This window comes from Zasmidium cellare, assembly GCF_010093935.1.
Source record: "Zasmidium cellare ATCC 36951 unplaced genomic scaffold M409scaffold_16, whole genome shotgun sequence".
In the NCBI taxonomy this organism is placed as follows: domain Eukaryota; kingdom Fungi; phylum Ascomycota; class Dothideomycetes; order Mycosphaerellales; family Mycosphaerellaceae; genus Zasmidium; species Zasmidium cellare.
The window spans coordinates 411,081-430,373 of record NW_022986960.1 but is presented as its reverse complement, the minus strand read 5'-3'; the positions used below and the strand labels follow the sequence as shown (position 1 = coordinate 430,373).

General features: G+C 54.1%; 6 protein-coding genes across 6 annotated transcripts; 4 read left to right on the top strand and 2 right to left on the bottom strand.

The window, feature by feature from the left end:
* Positions 1-1,218: 1,218 nt before the first annotated feature.
* Positions 1,219-2,702, top strand: M409DRAFT_54376 (uncharacterized protein; the record flags this gene model as incomplete). The annotated part of the gene is made up of 3 exons (XM_033812691.1): positions 1,219-1,278; positions 1,332-1,434; positions 1,486-2,702. 3 exons carry the CDS (start codon positions 1,219-1,221, stop codon positions 2,700-2,702), a joined length of 1,380 nt encoding a protein of 459 aa, XP_033668076.1.
* A 991-nt stretch (positions 2,703-3,693) lies between these two features.
* Positions 3,694-6,059, top strand: M409DRAFT_66220 (uncharacterized protein; the record flags this gene model as incomplete). The annotated part of the gene is made up of 2 exons (XM_033816844.1): positions 3,694-4,847; positions 4,901-6,059. The coding sequence occupies 2 exons, from the start codon at positions 3,694-3,696 to the stop codon at positions 6,057-6,059; spliced, it is 2,313 nt and encodes a 770-aa protein (XP_033668075.1).
* An 833-nt stretch (positions 6,060-6,892) lies between these two features.
* M409DRAFT_22614 (uncharacterized protein) lies at positions 6,893-8,391 on the top strand (the record flags this gene model as incomplete). The annotated part of the gene is made up of 3 exons (XM_033806415.1): positions 6,893-7,044; positions 7,183-7,267; positions 7,405-8,391. 3 exons carry the CDS (start codon positions 6,893-6,895, stop codon positions 8,389-8,391), a joined length of 1,224 nt encoding a protein of 407 aa, XP_033668074.1.
* A 392-nt stretch (positions 8,392-8,783) lies between these two features.
* M409DRAFT_54373 (uncharacterized protein) lies at positions 8,784-9,569 on the top strand (the record flags this gene model as incomplete). The annotated part of the gene is made up of 3 exons (XM_033812690.1): positions 8,784-8,954; positions 9,026-9,332; positions 9,394-9,569. The coding sequence occupies 3 exons, from the start codon at positions 8,784-8,786 to the stop codon at positions 9,567-9,569; spliced, it is 654 nt and encodes a 217-aa protein (XP_033668073.1).
* A 1,044-nt stretch (positions 9,570-10,613) lies between these two features.
* Positions 10,614-13,433, bottom strand: M409DRAFT_66219 (uncharacterized protein; the record flags this gene model as incomplete). Its single annotated transcript, XM_033816843.1, has 4 exons — positions 10,614-11,467; positions 11,516-11,994; positions 12,047-13,337; positions 13,376-13,433. 4 exons carry the CDS (start codon positions 13,431-13,433, stop codon positions 10,614-10,616), a joined length of 2,682 nt encoding a protein of 893 aa, XP_033668072.1.
* A 1,114-nt stretch (positions 13,434-14,547) lies between these two features.
* M409DRAFT_66218 (uncharacterized protein) lies at positions 14,548-18,096 on the bottom strand (the record flags this gene model as incomplete). Its single annotated transcript, XM_033816842.1, has 1 exon — positions 14,548-18,096. The coding sequence occupies one exon, from the start codon at positions 18,094-18,096 to the stop codon at positions 14,548-14,550; it is 3,549 nt and encodes a 1,182-aa protein (XP_033668071.1).
* Positions 18,097-19,293: the final 1,197 nt, after the last annotated feature.

The following is a 19,293-nucleotide window of genomic DNA, read 5'->3' as shown; positions in this document are numbered from 1 at the left end:
CGATGCAGTATGTCGAGGCTGCTCTCCACCACGTCCCAATGATGGAAAATACATAGCGTATAGAGCCGCTGGCATGCGAGGTCACACCTGCCAGGACGACGGTGCACCAGATTCCAGGTTCGATTGATTGCTAGGCGCAGTTGGTGCTCAATCGGTAGCAACTCTGCTCTCGTTACGGCACACCGCAGCTTATCTCCCAACAGCGGATTGGAGAGAATGGCTCCGCGTTGTTATCAGGGCGCTCGCTATGCATACCGAATTGGAGACCCACGCTCCAACGAAACGTCTCTGATTAGTTTTGGAAGCGGGGAGATAGGAGGAGACTCGCTGAAGTGGTTGGTAGAGTGACCCAAAAGGAGATGCTCGCTCTTGAAACTCGAACCACTCGTGCACGGGCTGAACCTTGTTGCCAGTTCACGTCATCAATGTGGCTGGTGATTGATGAGTTAAGAGTTGACGATCGAAGTGAGAACGGGAAGTCATGCTTGCTGTGTGGGAACACGAGGGACGAGATGAGAGAAGAGCATGCCAGGAAGTAGTAGGACGGCCGGCGGAGCACTTCTCACGGCATTGCGAGTGGAGTGGGCGCCGGCGAATCTCGAGCACAATCTGATCATCAGATAACATAAAAGTACCTCTCACAAGTACATTTGCAAAACGCCACAGTCTCTGGGCGTGGGCAGCAACTCAATCGTTTGCCTGTACGATGACGGAGGGCCTTGTTTGTCTGACTGATGGTCAACGCTCGCGTGGAGGCAACAGCGTGAGATGGAAGAGAGTGTTGAAGCACCGGAGAATTAGTCTTGGTTTGGTTGAGGGATCGAAAGGTGTTGGCGCCGGTGACGAAGGAAAAATCAGGCCATTCTTCCCCCAAAGGGCCCTGCAGCCACACACGAGAGATCCGGTACCTTGCAGCGTGTGAAAATGAGCCCATACGTCTTGCGCTGATCGTCAGAGTTCATTTGCCGCAAACAAAAAGTACTGCTGCGTCCCCTCGCGCATTTCGTCTTCGCATTATCTCGTCTTCTTCCTTTCTCACCTCACCCACCCGCTCGTCTCTCAAAGAAAGAGCATTGAAACTCCGACCACCGCGAAGCGAGACCCTTGCGATTGTTGTCTCTGCCCCACACACTGCGATTTCCGACAATTGTTGATTGTTCACCGCACTCCAACAACATTGAACCTCACCACACGACCTCGTACCACAACACCGCCAGCATGGACGCCCGGCCGAGAGACGTGGGCATCAAGGCCCTTGAGCTGTACTTTCCCAGCCAAGTGAGTGGAGGCCGGCAAAAGTGCAGAAAACAGTCTCACTGACAATTCCTCAGTGCGTGGATCAAGCAGACCTTGAGAAGTTCGATGGTGTCAGCCAGGGCAAATACACCATTGGCCTGGGCCAAACCAAGATGAGCTTCTGCGACGACCGGGAAGGTGTGTAAATCCAGGAAGAGCGCATAGGCTCAGAGGCTGACTTCACACCAGACATCTACTCCCTCGCCCTCACCACCGTTTCCTCCCTCTTGAAAAAGTACGAGATTGACCCGAAATCGATTGGCCGCCTCGAGGTTGGCACTGAGACGCTCCTGGACAAGTCGAAGTCGGTCAAGACTGTGCTGATGCAGCTTTTTGCTCCATCCGGCAACACAAACATCGAGGGTGTGGATACTGTCAATGCCTGCTACGGTGGGACCAACGCCCTGTTCAACACCATCAACTGGATGGAGTCGTCGGCATGGGACGGCCGAAACGCCATCGTGGTCATGGGAGACATTGCACTCTACAAGAAGGGCAACGCCAGACCGACTGGAGGTGCTGGCTGCGTGGCCATGTTGGTCGGCCCAGATGCGCCATTGGCGTTCGAGCCTGGCCAGCGAGGAAGCTTCGTCAAGCACGCTTACGACTTCTACAAGGCCGACCTGACCAGCGAGTACCCTCTTGTTGACGGCCAGTACTCGATCCAGTGCTACACGGAGGCAGTTGATGAGTGCTACAAGGCGTACAACGCACGGGAAGAGCAGATCAAGAGCAAGCTGAACGGACACGCAAATGGAGTACACGCTGAGCAGGAGACCCCTCTCGACCGCTTCGACTACATGTGCTTCCACGCACCAACCTGCAAACTCGTCTCCAAGAGCTACGCGCGACTGTTGTACAACGACTACCTGAAGAACCCAGAGAACCCAATCTTCAAGGACGTGCCTGCTGAGGTCAAGGACATTCCTTACCAGCAATCCATCACCGACAAGACGATCGAGAAGACCTTCATGGGCCTGGCCAAGAAGCGGTTCGCACAGCGTGTGCAGCCATCGATCGAAGTCCCAACCATGTGCGGTAACATGTACTGCGCATCTGTCTACGGTTCGCTGGTCTCGCTCCTCAGCAACATCTCGTCCGACGACCTGCAAGGCAAGCGCGTCACCATCTTCTCCTACGGCTCTGGTCTTGCTGCGTCCATGTTCTCGCTGAAGATCAGGGGAAGCACCGAGGAGTTGAAGCAGAAGCTCGACCTGCACAACCGATTGGAGTCTCGCCGCACTGTCGCTCCAGAAGTGTACGATGAGATGTGCAACCTCCGCGAGAAGGCGCACTTGAAGAAGGAGTACAAGCCCCAGGGCAGCACTGACACCATTCGTCCAGGCACCTACTACCTCACCAACGTGGACGACATGTTCCGGAGGTTCTACGAGGTCAAGGCATAACTTGACTAGCGTTTGGCCTTCAGTTCGTTGAGATGGTGCAACCGAGCACTTCAAAGTTCGAAATCTGTTCTCATGTGCGATCACAAGCATGCTGCGTGGGATACCTTTGACCATTACGGGGGCGTTGAGAGATAGAGGCCGGGCGAGCTTTTACATCCTCACCGTCGACCGGCCAAGTTATAGAAGTCGTTCCGCGGAACGAAAACCGCCATTGATATCATAGTTCCCCTTTGCAGCATGGCAGCGTGGATATGGTGGAAGGGCCGGAGACGAGTTGATTCGTGCGAGGCCAGAACATGGCGGTCTGGAGAGTCGCTAGACTGCTTCCACAGTAGCAGCGTAGAAATTCCGGCAGCAAATCGATGATAGTCGCAAGAAGCCTGTCGTCCATCTCTTTTCCTTCGCCAAACTGCGCGCGGGTCGCTGACCGTGACTAAAGCTGCGCCAAGGAAGTCCATGCAGCGAAGCCTTTTAGAGACTGCTGCTAGTTTGCTATTGGCCTAGCATTCCGCGCTAAATCTGAGTGATGGCATCCGGACGCTCGCGCTCACTCCTCGCCGTCCTTCGGGATGGATGGTTGTGTGCAGAAGCGTGGCATCGTGCGGTTGAGTGGATGGTAGAGCGAGCGTGTTTGTCGCAGCAAAACAACAATTGCCGTGGTGTTTTGTTGTTGCTCAGGACGGGGAAGATCGAGCGGCGCGACTTGCCCCTGCTAGTTTAGTTCCGTCTTGGCGTTTCTGCTCCTCTCGAACTGCCTCAGACCCCGTCGCTTCCTGCTGCCCTCTCACCACACCACACCCTCAGGCTGACTTTCCCCTTCACCACACCACTCCGACCCATTCGCTCGCTAGTCCCCCCTGAACACCGCCGCCGACCTCGATATTTGTTCCATACCGACCGCCAGGACCGCCGCCGCCGCTCAGGAGTGTGTTGCTGAGGCATTTTGGGGAGGGAGGCTGTGTACGGCCGTCGGCCGGCCATTTGCGACACCATGGACCGACGATCGTACCTCGACGGCGACGCGACCCCTACCCACGAGCACACAAACGTATTCGGCGACGAGTTCGAAGTAGACGACTTTGACGGCGTCGCGGATGGCTTCAGGCCCAATGTCGACCGGGAAGAAGACGCTCAGTCGCGCCAAGACGACGTCACAGACTACCCGGTACCGACGACCGTCTCTGCACACTATGCCACGAGTCCTGTGACACCCACATCTCCCAATGGCCCTTCGAGAAACTCGACGCGAAAGTCAAGAGGCTATCTGAATCCCTTCGCCAGTCCCGACGATGAGGACTCATCGCACGAAAGACAGCAGAGCCTCGAATTCGAGCCGGACAGTCTGATTCGGAGATCGACTTCATCGGCATCTTCACATGTATACGCGCAGACGAACAGTCCTAGATTTGGCGCGGGTCCGAGCCATCCCTATGGCGCATATCAACAAGGCACTGTGGCGAGGACTCTCAGTGTGGGAACGACTTCGACAGTACGACCCGGGCCACGGCAATCATACTCGCAAAGCAGACCACAACATCCGTACGCATTATATCCGCAAGGAGTGGACGACGATCTCGAAGATGATGACGACGATACGGTACAAATGCGACAGAATCCCGTGCCTGTTGGGTTTCCAGGTTTGGGCCAGAACTACACCCGGCGGTTAGGGCCCGATGGCGAAGATCAAGATATCATAGGCGAAGACGGACACACCGAACAGCTACCGCCTTACAGTCGATATCCAGAAGATGGCCCGGAAAAGATGCCTCTTCTACCGACTGCGCTTCATAGCCGCGCACCCGTTGCTGGCACAGATCCCGGCATGCCTCTCATGCACACCGCATTACAACCCTCTCCCACACCGCAACCGACGCAATCAATGACAGACGAATCTGCATTAGAACGACACGCATCGCGGGCATCCACCGCCCATCTCATATCATCATCATCGTCACGGACAGGGAGCACGTTTGACGAAAAGAAGTCTTGGAAGGAAAAGTCGTGGAAAGAGAAGAGAAAGACACGGTTCTGCGGCATCCCCCTTTGGTGGATATTGTTGGGTGTCGCCGTGTTGACGTTCATTGGAGCAGTATTGGGAGGTGTGATTGGAGGGTTCGTAGCGGGTGGAAACCATGCTCGAGACAAGTAAGTGAAACGTGCCTTTGGCGACAAGCACTCGAAGTACTGACAATCACTAGGGCCACGGTCACCGTTGTGACGTCGCTATACGATGCTAGTCTCATCGCATCGCCGACATCAGGCGCACCGCCCACTGGCACGTATGCGCTCACCTTAGGTCAACCTGAGGAAACGCAATGCGCTTGTCTCCCCAGCCAGGCACAACAAGTGGCATGGGACTGCAACCTCACCCCCAATGCCGCCCTTGGTATATCCGTGGAGATCCCAGGCCCGGGTAAACCCAGCGGCGCAAGCGTCTTCTACGCCTCCAACGACACCACCATCGCATATGGGGCTCAGCTGAGCTCTATGAACACGCCCTTTGCTCAGTTCCTCACAGTCCAAGACAACGATGACAAGAGCAATGGGCCTGCATTCTACTTCCAACAGTTCTACGACAAGGTCGTCGTTGTACCGGAGGAAGCCATTGCCGTGCCGTCGGACAGCAAGAAGGGAAAACGAGGAGAGTACCCACCTGGATTCATCGTCCCAGAAGAGTGGTCACACCGCAAGCAGGTTGCCACGCCCGGTGACAAGCCATGGTTTTGTGTGTGGAATGGTACCTTCCTTGAAGGATTCATCTATATCCAGCAGGCTGCTTCTGTCAGTAGCAGTGTTGCTTCAACTACCAGCGCCGCGAACTCTACGAGCCCACCACATACTACACCACCGCCAAGCACCACTACTGGATTCACTCCCACGCCTCCCACCACCCCACCTCCTGACATTATCACGACCACCATTACGGCACCCTTCACAACCGCAACCTTCACCGGCGCTGCCTCTGACTTCAATGAATGGGCGAGTGCGCGTGTGGACGAAGCCAAACGACGCTTTTACGGGAAAGAACTCGAAGACGGCTACCATGCGAAAGAGAAGAGGCAAAACCCGAACGACGCGTGGAGCCAAATGGAGGTCTTCCCATACATCGTCAAGCTCGAGGAGCGACGACTACCGAACAACCCGCAGAATCCATACTGTCAGCAGTACCAGGTCCTGGACTCGTGGGGTGCGAATTGGGTAGCAGACAACGACGGCAACCCCATCATCGTGGAGTTGAACGAACAAGACCCAAGCTACGGAGCGTACGAGAGCGCCGGCTTGGCCAGCCAGACGAAGCGAAAACGAACTATACCTGGAGGGTGCCACTGCCAATGGATGAGCGGTGAGACCAACTAGCCCTGCATACACACACGACCACGACCTTCTCCTTTCATTCTCATCTACGACGACGATATACTAGTATCACCTGACGGCTTTTTCCTTTTGATTCTGTGGATTACGATTGCGAAGACAGCGGTACCGCAACAACAAGAGACTGGAGTTACATTTTCGATGTGTGTTTTGGGGAAATCGGCTCACTGGAGTTTTGAGTTGAAAGGGAAATGGTTATGGGACGCGCGAGCAACACGGACAGGTGAAAGAAGAACGCGTGATTGACTGGGTTTTTCATTTTTTGGGCATTTATGTTTTCAGCGAAGGAGCTGTTGGGAATTCGAGCGCGCGAATAAGTCTTTGCTGCTGTTGTTTTCCGTTTTGTTTTGCTGGGAGGATCTGCTCTGACGCGGAAGAGAGAGTGTGTGTTGATTGTTGTCGCTGCTGCGTAGAGCATATGGTCTTCTACAGGCCTGTTGAGAGTGTTCCTTTTTTTTTGTTTGGCATGTAGAAGTCTAGGGGGACTGGAAATCAAATGTTACTGCCAAAAGTTGTTCCTCTCTTCTTGTCGTTGTCCACTGTCTGTTGCCGCATGCTAATCAGGGGGAACAGGGAAAGACCTCCGTCCGTTCTACGTTAGGCGAGAAACACACGCCAATGCAATGCAATGCCATGCAGTACACTGCGTCCCGTCTGAGCCACGATACGCACAGCTCCTCAGCCCTTCAATGATGCCCTACGCACCATTCATCTACCCGCACAAAGAAACACCATCGACACGTCCGACAGCTCCATCACGATGGATGGTGAAGAATCGCGGCAGGGGGTAAGTTGATTCTCCGCCATTGCCACCAACCATGAGACTGCTCAACGTCCACACGCTGCAATTCCAAGAATTCCACGATGGCCACGATGTCCCGGCGTACATCATCGCCTCGCACCGCTGGCTGACGCCCGCGGACGAGGAGGCGACGTACAAATGCGTGCTGAAGAAGAAGGCGAGGGATTTGTAGCGGAGGGGGTATAGGAAGGTGGAGAGGTTCTGCGAGTTCGTCAGAGACGCTTCTTCTTCTTCTTCTTCTTCCGAGGCCGGAGCGCGGGTGGAGTGGTTGTGGATCGATACGTGCTGCATTGATAAGAATAGTAGTGCGGAGTTGCAGGAGAGTATCAATTCCATGTTTCGGTGGTATCGGCGGGCGAGGTGCTGTTTGGCGTTTTTGGGGGATGTGGATGTAAGTGGGGGAGGGGGAGGGGTGGGGCAGTTTCGGAGGAGTGTGTGGTTTACGAGGGCGTGGTGAGTCTTTTCGATGATTAGAGATGGAAAGCTTTGAGGTTGTTGGCTGATGGGGGGGTTTTGAGGACTTTGCAGGAACTTCTGGCGCCGGCGACGGTGTTGTTTGTCGATAGGAATTGGGAGCGGATTGGATATAAGGGGCGAGTGAGGAAGGACATGAAGGGGTTTGTCCGGAGCGAAAACGATCTGACGGGGATTATCCACGAGATTACGGGGATCCGCGAATCGGTCTTGTACGACTACTGTGTCAGCCGAGGGTTATCTTTTGAGGAGAAGCAGCAATGGGTGGTGGGTCGGGAAACGACCCGAGAGGAGGACAAGGCGTACTGTCTGCTGGGGATCTTTAACGTGTCGATGCCGCTGGTTTATGGGGAGGGAAGGAAGGCGCAGAGGAGGTTGCTGAAGGAGATACAGGAAAATGAGAGGGAGAGGGAGGCGAAGCGGGAGAGAAAGATCCATAGGAAGAGAACGGCGGCCTGGATCAAGGAGAAAGCGACGGGCCTTGAGCAGTTGCAGCCTATTCTTGAAGAAGAGCAGCATTCGCCGGACGACTCTGTCGCTCAGCCTCAGATGACGAAGCTGAAGCTACTGCCGCCTGTCTCTTCGGCGTTTGAGGATGAGAGTACCAGGGAACATCGCAACGTCGCCATCATCACCTCGCTACGGACCCGCTGGCAGGCCCAAGGCTCCCGTGACGGAGCAATCCACTCCCTGGCGCGAGATCTCGAGAAGCTAGGCTACGTCGACCCGGGCGGTTCCATCCACAACGCGCTTCACCACACGCAGCGTCGATCGAGGCAGGCCCAGATGGCGTACCGTGATATGGTGCAGCTGGGCTGGACACACGAGCGAGGCGTCCAGTATATGAGGACGGTACTCCAACACGATGGACATGACCCTAGTGTGGCTCGCGCGATGATCGTAGAGTATCTGATGTATGATCCAGGGATCGTTGATGCTGGCAGCTTGCCGTATATTCCTGCGAAGCGGCAAGTGCCTGGAGCCGAAAATGTGGTCGAATCGACTTTCGATGTTTTTGTACGGATGCATCTGTTCTGTTAGCATGTAGGCTACATATCATCATTCAACACGGAGACCTTTCACCTTGATCGAAGCAGGCGAGAACGTGTGGCGTTGAATTTTAGCTCGTCACGCACGGACCTTCGTCACATGCGGCCGCACCTTCTCAATTCTGACTTCACTCTTTCCAGTTTTCCACGGTTTGGAACTGCGCTTGCCTTTGCACCACCACAAAGACACAGACACTACTCTCTTTCACTCCGCTCGATCCTTCCAGAACGGTGAATGTTTGCATGGCGCGAGAGTGACTGCTACCAGAAAATCCTGCTTTCAATCACCACACAACCAGCTGGACTTCATCTCCACCAACACCACCACAAACTGTCGTACACACCATCACACCAGAAGAAAAGATAGAAACCACACCGCCCAGCATGGTCTTCGGCCCCATCCCCAACCGCGACTACCACGAACGCTTCATGCGCAAAGCCATCGAAATGGCCGAGTTCGCCCTCGCCTCCGACGAAACCCCCGTCGGCTGCGTCTTCGTGCACAACGGCGAAGTCATAGGCCGTGGAATCAATGGCACGAATGCATCGCTGAATGTACGTGACCACAAACACCCAGAAACCGAGAAAAAGAGAATATCGACACTGATACTAATCTACGTGAACAGGGCACCCGGCACGCAGAATTCGTCGCCCTCGCCGAAATCATCGCGCACCACCCACAATCCATCATCCGCGAGACGGACCTGTACGTCACCGTCGAGCCATGTATCATGTGCGCGTCGGCGCTGCGACAGTACGGGATCCGGGCCGTGTACTTTGGGTGTCTGAACGACCGCTTCGGCGGGTGCGGCGGCGTCATGAACATCCATGCGGATCCGGGTGTCGATGGGAGTTATCCGGTGTATGGGGGCTTGTTTCGCGAGGAGGCGATTATGTTGTTGAGGCGGTTTTATGTGCAGGAGAATGAGAAGGGTGAGAAAGTTCTTGCTCTGAGTTGTTTAGATGAGTTGTGCTAATGTGTGTTTGGTGATAGCGCCTGATCCGAAGCCGAAGAAGAATCGCGAGCTCAAGACGGAGATTTTGCCGGTTACTGTCACGCCTGTGCCGGTGTCGCAGAATGCTACCCCTATCGATACGCCGCCGGCGGGCACTCCTGCTGTCGTCGCCACGCCGGTGTTGGGAGCGCAGGAGGTGAAGGTCGCGAAGTGAAAGAGCTCAACCAGGGATTCGACGATGATCATACTCCCTCGCAGCAGCAGACTCATCATGGAGAACATCTCAAAGCAGATGTTGGCAGAACTACGTGATGGCGGGAACGTTAAGCACGAAACATGGTCTACGACTGCATCCCAGCGGATAATCGCAGATTACGAGCAGCCAAAGCTATAAGCAGGCATACACTCCATGCATCGCCACACTCTTCAAACGGAACAAGCAGCTCTAGCGACTGCAAGGCAAGCAACCGATCGGAGGAAGGAGCTCAAGACAGCACCAATATGAAGAGAAAGAAGAAACCCATCAAGAACCGCAAACATCAACCAGGCAGACAGTGGAAGTATGTATATTTGGTATTTCGAGAATAGTCTTCGCTTTTGCCACCACAGCGGCGGCTACAACACAAATCACCTTCCCATCCCATCCCAGCGATGTCCACTATACCATACTTTTTCCGCCTTCCACCTCCCCCTCCTTCAAATTCTCAGAGACCGATGATTCATATTCTTCACTCTCCACACTCGTTGTGCATATCGCTGCTACATGTACCATCTACGAACCCCCTGGACGTTCGAGCGATGGACAGCGACGATACCAACGCTCTGTTTTGGTCTGAGGCACCAGACCAGACCAGTGAAGCACCATTGACTGGATACACGATTCCGCTCGATCCTCCCAGTTCCTCGCTGCGTGGGGTGGATCCATTCTTTCTTTCTCAGCATCACCTTCTGCCCGCGGACCGCATCTTTTCACAGCTCGGGTCCATTTCTTTCCACATTCCCCATCATGATGGTCGGAATAGATAGTCCCTTCGCACGTGCTGCGCTGAGTGTGAATCATCGAGCAGACGATCTCTTCTTTGAGAAAGGAGCCTCTCTTTTCAATCTCTCGAGGAGGAAGTAACGATAGCTCTTTCACGTATGTCTTTCGCTTTCCCACTCCCACTTCTCTCTCTTCTCATCTTCAAAAATGGTATCATTATCAATCAAAGCAATTTTTCTTCCTTTCCTTTCCTTTCCTTTCCTCTCATCTCCCTCCCTACATCCCACCATGCCACCCATTCCCATTCCCACTACTCCCACCACTATTCCACCCCTCCTCCAGCGTCCGATCCTCCAACATCCTCACGAAATTTCGGTCTTGACCGTTTCCACCTCCACCCTGTCGTCCCGTTCCGGCGCGGCTGGTTCTTCGTCGCCCTCCGATGCTACCGACGTCTGATGCTGATTGTCCTTCCGGAGGAGGCGGGTAATATGCCGGACTGGGCTGGAGGCGGATCGGGGCGTTGGGGTCGAGGTGGCTGACGACTCGCTGTAAGGCGGGCGGGATGCCGTTATTGTCCATTGTGCTCGCTCGTTGTCGTCCTGCTCGAGTGGTTGCCTGTGCGTAAAGGTTGGATTGCTGCTGTTGGGCGTACGGGTGCATCGACGCTGCGGCAGGAGGTTGTTGGATCATGGGAACTTGCTGGCCATATGCCGTTGCTGAAGGCGGGTTTGATGGATATGGGGGCGGCGCTCCTTGATGGCTCGGGCTGTACATGTTTCCATACATTGCCGCTTGCTGCTGTTGTTGAGCCACGTGCGGGCTGGTAGGATAACCCGGGCTCATGTGCATCTGACCGTAAGCCGCATTGGCAGCTTGCTGTACCTGCGCGGCCTGTGCTTGCTGCGCTCGTTGTCTTGACAATGCTTCAGCCTGCTGCTGTTGCTGCACACCAGGAGCGGGTGATCGGCTTTGGGTTTTGAGGTTCATTTGCGGTTGGAAAGGACCAGTAAATTTTTGCTGCGTGATGAAAGGGTGCGTTCGCGCTTGCTGAGGCGACCATCGCTCCAGAGGGTTTATGTTGAGCAAGCCATGTACGAAATCAATGAAGGCTTCACGGTTGGCCATTTCTACAACAAGTCAGCGCCGTCAACATCGTCATCTCTTCGAATACGCACCTCGCTCAATCTCGTTCTGCTTCATGCCTTTCCTCGGCATGGGATACGCTCGGATGATGTCCGGCAATCGTGTCTGCTGGAAGTACTTCTTGCTCGGTTGCTCCTTGGTCCCATGTTCTCTCGAGTACTGATCCATCGACTTGAGCCTATACGTTCTACGTCCAAACTCATCGTGCACCTTCTCGAAGAACTCGCCCGACTGCTTGCCAACCTCGAGCATCCAGTTAGGTGGGAGACCCAGCATCTCTGTAATCCGTGACACTTGATTGTACTCTGATGATCCAGGGAACAAGGGGAGACCAAGGAAGAGTTCCACGACAATACAGCCAAGCGACCACATGTCAATTGCGGCAGAATATGGCAGGCCCAATAGTACTTCCGGTGATCGATAGAATCGTGACTGGATGTAGGTGTACACTGTCTGCCGCTCATCACATGCCGAACCAAAATCGATAATCTTGATGATCGGACTCTCCAGGCTGTGCGAACATTAGCAAGACATTCTCACCCCAATTCGCGTTAAACACTCACTTCTTCAGGAGGATATTCTCCGGCTTCAGATCGCAATGGATCAGTTTCGCCTTGCTCAATAGACACAACCCATTCAGCAACTGCTGTGCAAACACCCGCACCAACGTCGTGCTCAGCCCTCGGAACTGATTCTGCTTGATCAACTCGTACAAATTCACCGACAGCAGCTCAAACACCAAGCATAGATGCTGCCGGTGGATGAACGTGTCCTTCAGCCGTAATATATGGTGATCGTCATTCTTGTCCATTCTCCCATTGAGCAAATCCAGCACCGACACCTCCATCATGCTCTGGTTGAAGTACGCCGTCTTATTCTTGACCACTTTCACAGCCACCACCTCCTGCGTCTTCAAGTTCTGACATTTCACCACCTGCCCGAAAGTGCCCTGACCCAGCACGTCCAGGATCAGATATCGATTCTTATGATTCGTCTCTTCAGACCCGAGGATGTCATTCACGTATAAGATGTAGTCGCTCTCCTCATTATCATATCCATCATTCTTGACCCCCTTGCTCGGCTTCGTCAACACTCTTCGCGGATTTCGTGATGATTCGTACTGGAAGGTGGGGTTACATATTCGGTACGTGGCCGGAAGATGGGTGGTGAGCGCCTGTAGCGGACTGATGAAGCCGCCTTCGGGATGTGCTCGTCGAAAGGGCGGTTGAGCGTTGATCCTGGGCTGCAAATCGTTCACGCTCTGTACTCGTGAGAACTGCGGAACGGGCTGCTCGGTGCCAGACATGGGGGTCGGTTGCTGCTGGGTGGGCGGCTGTTGTTTCTGCGGGTCAGGCTCGTTGCCGAAGACGGCGTTTAGCTGTTGTGTCGCAGACTGCGGGTAGTAGGCATTGGGCGACATGCTGGGCTGCAGAGGCGGCAATTGCGAGGTGGTCGCCCGCGACGAGGAAGGCGGGGAGGCGTAGTAGCGCTGTTGGGTAGGCGAGGTGTACTGGCTCTGGCGGTTGGGCGACTGTCGCGCGGCCTGCTGAGGAGTGTATGAAGCGTAGGGATTGGAGGTGGTGGGCGGGCTCATGTAGCTGGTCGGCGAGGTGGTGGAGGAGGACGTGTTCATGGGCGAGTAGCGCGCCTGCCGCTGCTGCTGCTCTTCGGCAGCATTGGTGGTGGTGGGCAAATACTGCGACGACAGGCGGGAGGCGTTGGGCGGACGGGTGTATTTCTGCTTGTTGAAGGGGTCGGCGTCCATGTCGACGTCCATGTCGTCCATGCTTGCTGCTGAGGCACGCGCGGAGTCGGCGGTGGGCGTGGACAGGTGGATTGCGGCGGTGCGGGAGGCTATTGACGTCGAGGGCGATTGCTGGTAAGCGTCGTACGGGGGGAGGGCGGCGGCGGTGGCGGACGAGGGAGTGGTGGGGTGGATGTGGGAGTCATGGGGCTCCATCAGACACGCCCAGCAAGAACAGAGCGGTGCAGCGGAGGGTGTGTCGTGTTCGGCGCGCGTGGGCGAGACAGACGGTGATGCTGGGCGGCGGTCTTGGAGGCGGCTGGCGGGGAGTCGAATTGATTGACCGATCAATCAAATGACTGGGACCTTCGATACAGGCCGGCAGTCTGCTCTGCTCTGCTCTCTGTGTTGGAGCAGGCCAACGGCGGGTATACCTTGCCGTCGCAGAAGAGCAGCGGCGGTGGTGAAGGTGCTCGACGGCCTGATCGATGGATGACTGCTTGCTTGCTCCCACGGCCCGCCTGGCAATGCGATTCGACTCTCGCCAGACAAAGAGCAGCAACACGAACAACAAGCTCACAAGAACTGAACGATATCAATCGCCGCGAAAGTTGTTACGACGACTCCCCCGATGACGACGAACCCAACGCGACCTCATCAGCAGTAGCCGGCGGGAGGAGGAGCTAGTTTGCATACAAAAGGCTCCCACGCAATCATCATCAGGCACGCAAACGTGCTGCTGCTCTCATCCTTTTTCACACTGCCACCTCTCTCCCACATCCTTCACAATACATGTCATACTACCCTTTCGTTTAGACGTCTACAGCCCCAATTGCCTCCCCATTCACGCCCCTTCTTACCATCATCGTCACCCCATCTTCGCCTATTCCTTGATTGGTCACTCAGGACGTACATCGCTGCCCAACGCTGCCAACAACCGATGAAACACCTACTACAGAGTACTTTCTCTCATGACCGAACGAACCTTTAATATGGGATCAACGTGGCATTCTCCACACCTTGTAAAGTCTCTTAGATTGGGAGTATGTATCCTGTCTCCCGTGGACATACCATGTCCTTTCCCCGTCCGTCCCGTCTATATATACTTGTATGATTCTGCCGTCTCGATCGATGCCCTCGTCATTACATTATATGCCAAAAAAGCGAAGGAGAAGAAGACGAACCCGCCATCATGCCATGCCAGTGAAATGCTCTCATACCACTCCCTCAAAATGCCCAAACAAACATCCCCTCCCATATGCAGACCAACATCATCATGCAACAAACGCGAACGCTCAAATCGCTCTCACTAACAACAAATCACGACCGGGGCTTGAAGACCTCTACCCCCAGCGTTGGCGTCTCGACATGCCTATTCCCAGGCGCACCCTCATTCTTCCTCCTCTCAAAGAAACTGTGGCATTCCCCAACCACCATCGTCCACTCGGCGAGCGCTCGCCCGCTGTATCTTGCCCGTGCGACACTCTTGCCGCGCGGCTCCTGAGCTTCGACTGCAGACTCGCACAGACCCGGCCTCTGCGCCTGAAGATAAGCCTGAGCGGGTGTCGGTAGACGTGGCCGATTCAGACGCATGGGAGGCATCTGTTTGTAGTTGGGGTGGAACTCGAGCGAGAACTTGAAGCTGAGGCTTCGGTGCTGCGGTTTGGGCGGTTCTGGTTCGCGACCCGATTGCTGCCCATCCGTTGCTGCCCGCGATATGCCCTGTGCCCCCTCAGGCAACGGTGGAGCGCTCGACGGCGACCCATTTCGCTTGGAAGGACCTTGCGATTTGGAACGAGCCTTGGACCCGCCGCCAATCATCTTCCGCAAGAAACCGCCAATGCCTTTTTCGCGAGAATCGCTTTCAGAATCGAGCGTCGAAGATGATGAGTCCGGTCGAGTCTCAATGCCATCGAGAAGTGTCGATGCTGAAGATGTGCGCCTCCAAGCGGGTTTCTGCATCTGTGATGGCGAGTCGCGTAAGAGTCCGTCGAACGTGAGGAAGGATCCACCTGGTGTTATCTGATTGTCCGTTCTCACAATGACCAGCCTGCGACCTGGCGCGGGGTTGCATGGGTTGGTGACGGGTCGTAAGGTCTCTTCATGCGACGCCTTCTCCTCCAAGAAAACGTAGTGTGACCATGTCGTCTGCAGCCGCCATTCCAAAGTATCCAGAAGCTCGATATCGGTCCCGTCTTCTCCATCGTGTCGCCCGACTCGCCAGCACAACAACCGCATGTAGTATGCTCTGACCATCGGACACCAGTGATTGAACCGACTTTCGAAAACGTCGGGATCGAGCAACAACTCCATGCAGAGATTCGCCTTTCGGTACTTGTTCGCGACCACCATATTCCAGATGGTGTACAAAAAGGCGTATAGTCGAATCTCCGTCATGGTATTCTCACTGTCGATCATCTTCCTGCACACGAGGTGCCAGAAGTCAGAATTGAGAAGCGGTCCTTCCGTCTCCCTAAGCTGCTCATAGCGCACCAGAATGACAAGCGCCTCCTCCAGGAAGTCCAGGAGTGTGTAACAAGCCGAATGGTCAAACATCGACGTGCCTCGAGCGGCTGCCTGCAAAAGATCGTTGAACGACTGTGCAAAGACTTCTCTCGCAACCGGATGATCCGCCGTCCGCTCAGATAAAAAGTCTCGTATTAACATTATAAGCCGATTCTCGGCCATTAACCTGATAGCATTAGTTGGTGGTACAGGAAGTGCTGAGGCGACCGCATCTGGGTCGCCCAGCAGCTCGTCAAACGTGGTCGATGAGTTCGCTGTCGTAGAGTCTTGCTGTGAATGATTGGCATCGCGGTGAATGGTTGCATCCAGGTTCGAAAGGATTTGCGCATGTACAAGAAGCATGCCCGGTGCACACATCCTTTTCTTCTTGGTCGAGTCCGAGGGTAGGAAATCGATGGCCAGTATGTGGAAATGCTTCACAAAGACGTAGAACAAGTCACTTTCTCTCCCACTCCAGCGCTCTCCCCAATGGCCCCACCATTCGATATGGTGTGTCCCCAAAGGTAAAGGCGGTGGAGTGCGAAGCTTCTTCATATGCTTCATCAAAGACACAAAGCCAAGTTGTTGCACCGCCGGCGGAAACTTTGCAACGATGTCCTCGGAATATTCAGACATCTGCTCAAACTTGCCAACGCCATTCTCATGAAGGACCCGTCGTAGAGTGTCAATAGGCAGATCCCACAGGCGAACCATAACATCGGCCATCCCAGGGACAAACATGAAAGCGTACGCACAGGCCTTGCCACAAAACGTCACCAAGCTTGCCGAAGCGTTGCGCAGAGACATCTTATCCACCACGAAGGCCATCTGCGCGCTCAAGTTCTGGATGAAGATATTGCGAACGTTGTGATGAACAGAATCAGTCAGAAAGTCGGACGAGCTGGATCCCAGGGAGGTGTTTGACCGATTGCCGTTCGAGAGCGTCACCCTGATTCGTTCCGCGAGTGGGCAGAAAGGAGACGGTGACAGCCTCCACTCTGATCTCTCCATGATACCAGATATGCCATCGAGAATAGCGGGCCTGTCCGTCCCTGAGATGGATTGGTTGTTGCGGCCATGTAACAACTCGATCAGGCCTGTCCACCACTTGTTCAAAATATTGGTCCTGCGATCCAGATCCTCCGGTCGCAGGTTTTTGTTAGAAACATGGCCAGCGTAAGTCCTCAAAAAGGGTATCAATGCGTTCCGCACCACATTGGCCTTGAGCGCAGTGGATTTTGATGAGAACTTGGCATAGTCCGCATCCAGCGAGCGAAACTCGCTCCAAAGCGGATCCTTCTTCTTCGTTGCCGTTGATAGCGGGCTGGGACCGTGCAGCTTTTCAGAAGACAGTAACCTTGGCACTGGAGCGGCGCGGTCTGACATGGCAGACTGGGATCGTAGCATAGGAAGCCGATCTGTTGAGAAGGATTTCGGTAAAGTAGGCAATGCAGGTACAGCATCCTCGCCAGGGGTGGCATGCGCAGGAACTTCGTTGGAAGCGACTTGCGACAGTGAAGAATTGCGTTGCGCACTCTTCTTCCGCAAGAATGTGCCCTTTCGAGTGGGTCTGCTCGGCTCTTGATCGTCGCTCGATTGTGCAGTCTCTTTCTTCTCTTTCGTCGCCTTGTTCGTCAATGTCCGCGCGATCAATGACTTCCTACGCCCATCTGCTGCAACCTCCGGCACAGCGCCAACATCTGTCCCCAAGGATCCTGATCTGGTTGGCTGTTCCTCTTTCGTCGGAGACGGTGAGCGCGAAGGCGTGGAAGGTGCAGACTGGTACCATGACTGCCGCGAGAAGCGTTTCGAGAAAGACTTGTTTATGGAAGGGCGATGCTGACTCGAGGCTGGAGTGCTGGCGACGGTGGACGCTGTCTGCGTCGAAGCCACGCTGGTGCCCGAGTATCTATTCGAAGACTCGACGCTGCTTCGTGTACTTTCACTGGCGGCGTCGTGACGCCTCGCGGTGGGCGACTTTTGCAAATGTGCAATGATCTCTCGGGCCTGTGGAGGGGCGATGGCGGGCGCGTGTTCGTCAGGTGTGTTCCAACCCGAAGAATCCGGTGGGGAAGTGTCCGGCGGCGAGATGTCATCGGCATCGTCTTGGGCGACGTAATCTGACTCGGAGAATGCCTTGATATCGACGACCGCCGGGTGTCCATATCGCTGCTCTTTGGCGTGCGGGATGTAGGTGTAGGATGCTGCACGCGGCAGTTCGCCATTGTTCCGCTCTTGAGAGGTTGCATTCCTGCTGCTGGGCGACGTGACCCGGCTTCCTTGCCTCGACCCATGTCCATCGAAGCCAGACTGGTGATTCCGCATCGCGTGCCCACCTATTCTCTCCGTCGCAGCGGTGGCCATGGTGTATGAGTGTATCGACGTCGAGGTGCGGTGGTGGAGTAAGCCCCAGGCGATGCAGAGAGGGCGGTCCGTCACAAATTGTCCATGTTACAAATGCTAAACGAGTGGCGGTGCTCAGTCCGAGCAGGAAGTGGTAGAGTAGCAGTCGCTGGTCGGGTGGCTATTGTCTCAGGCGGGCAAGGTGTCTGCAATGGGGTGCCGTCTGGCTGGGAATGCCCAGGTCGAGCTGTGCCAGTCGATGGAGTGTGGTGCTGGGCGGAGGTGACGTGCAAAGAAGGCGGCCGTTGCTGTTGTTGAGAGGGAGATGGCAGCACCCGACCCGCACAAACGAACAACACGGTTCTGGAGGCCCGCTCGCAACCGGCTTCCGCGCCATGATATTGAGATGACGGGGGTGCTTGGGAGGTTTCGAATTCATAGCCTGTGCTCCTAAGAATAGCCACGCAAAGCTTAATCCCAATCAATAGGCCCGTTGAAAATTTGATGGTCTCTCCTCTATTACAGTCCCTAGTACAAACGTTAGCAACCCCTGCTAGCCTAACTGCTAACACTATACTATTCTCGGCTGTATTAACAAACTAACGCGTCTTAATACTATCTCCTTTATATCCTTATATCTTAATATAATAATAGCTCGAGGTACTATATTTATAGCTTTTAAGAAAAGTATTATCTAGGCTCTTTATAGATATACCGACTAGCTACTATAATATATTATAGATACCCTCGGCTCTAATAAAGAGATAATATTACGAGTCCTAGTATCTTATTAATAAGAATCTTTACGTATACTATAGCGTTATAGACGCTTTTCTATAATATCTACTCGAATACGATAATAGTTTATAAATAGGGCTATAGCTAATATATACTTAAAGCAGCTTAGATTTAATTAGATTACTAAGTTTAAAGATATATTACGAGATATCTAGATACTTCGAACTATATTTAAAAAGAAAAGTTATATACGATATTATTACGGATACGTTCCGCTAGCGTAGCCTAGTACGTAACCCGAACTAAGTATTAGGGGCTAAAGCCTAACTAAGCGCCTAACTACTTAGGCTAATTAGACTACTTAGTAATTAGACTACTTAGACTACTTAGATAAGGAACGAATCTCCTTTATATATAGGAACGATATTATTATTTATATAATAGCGTTTAACTTACTATTTAATCTTACTATTTAGTTTA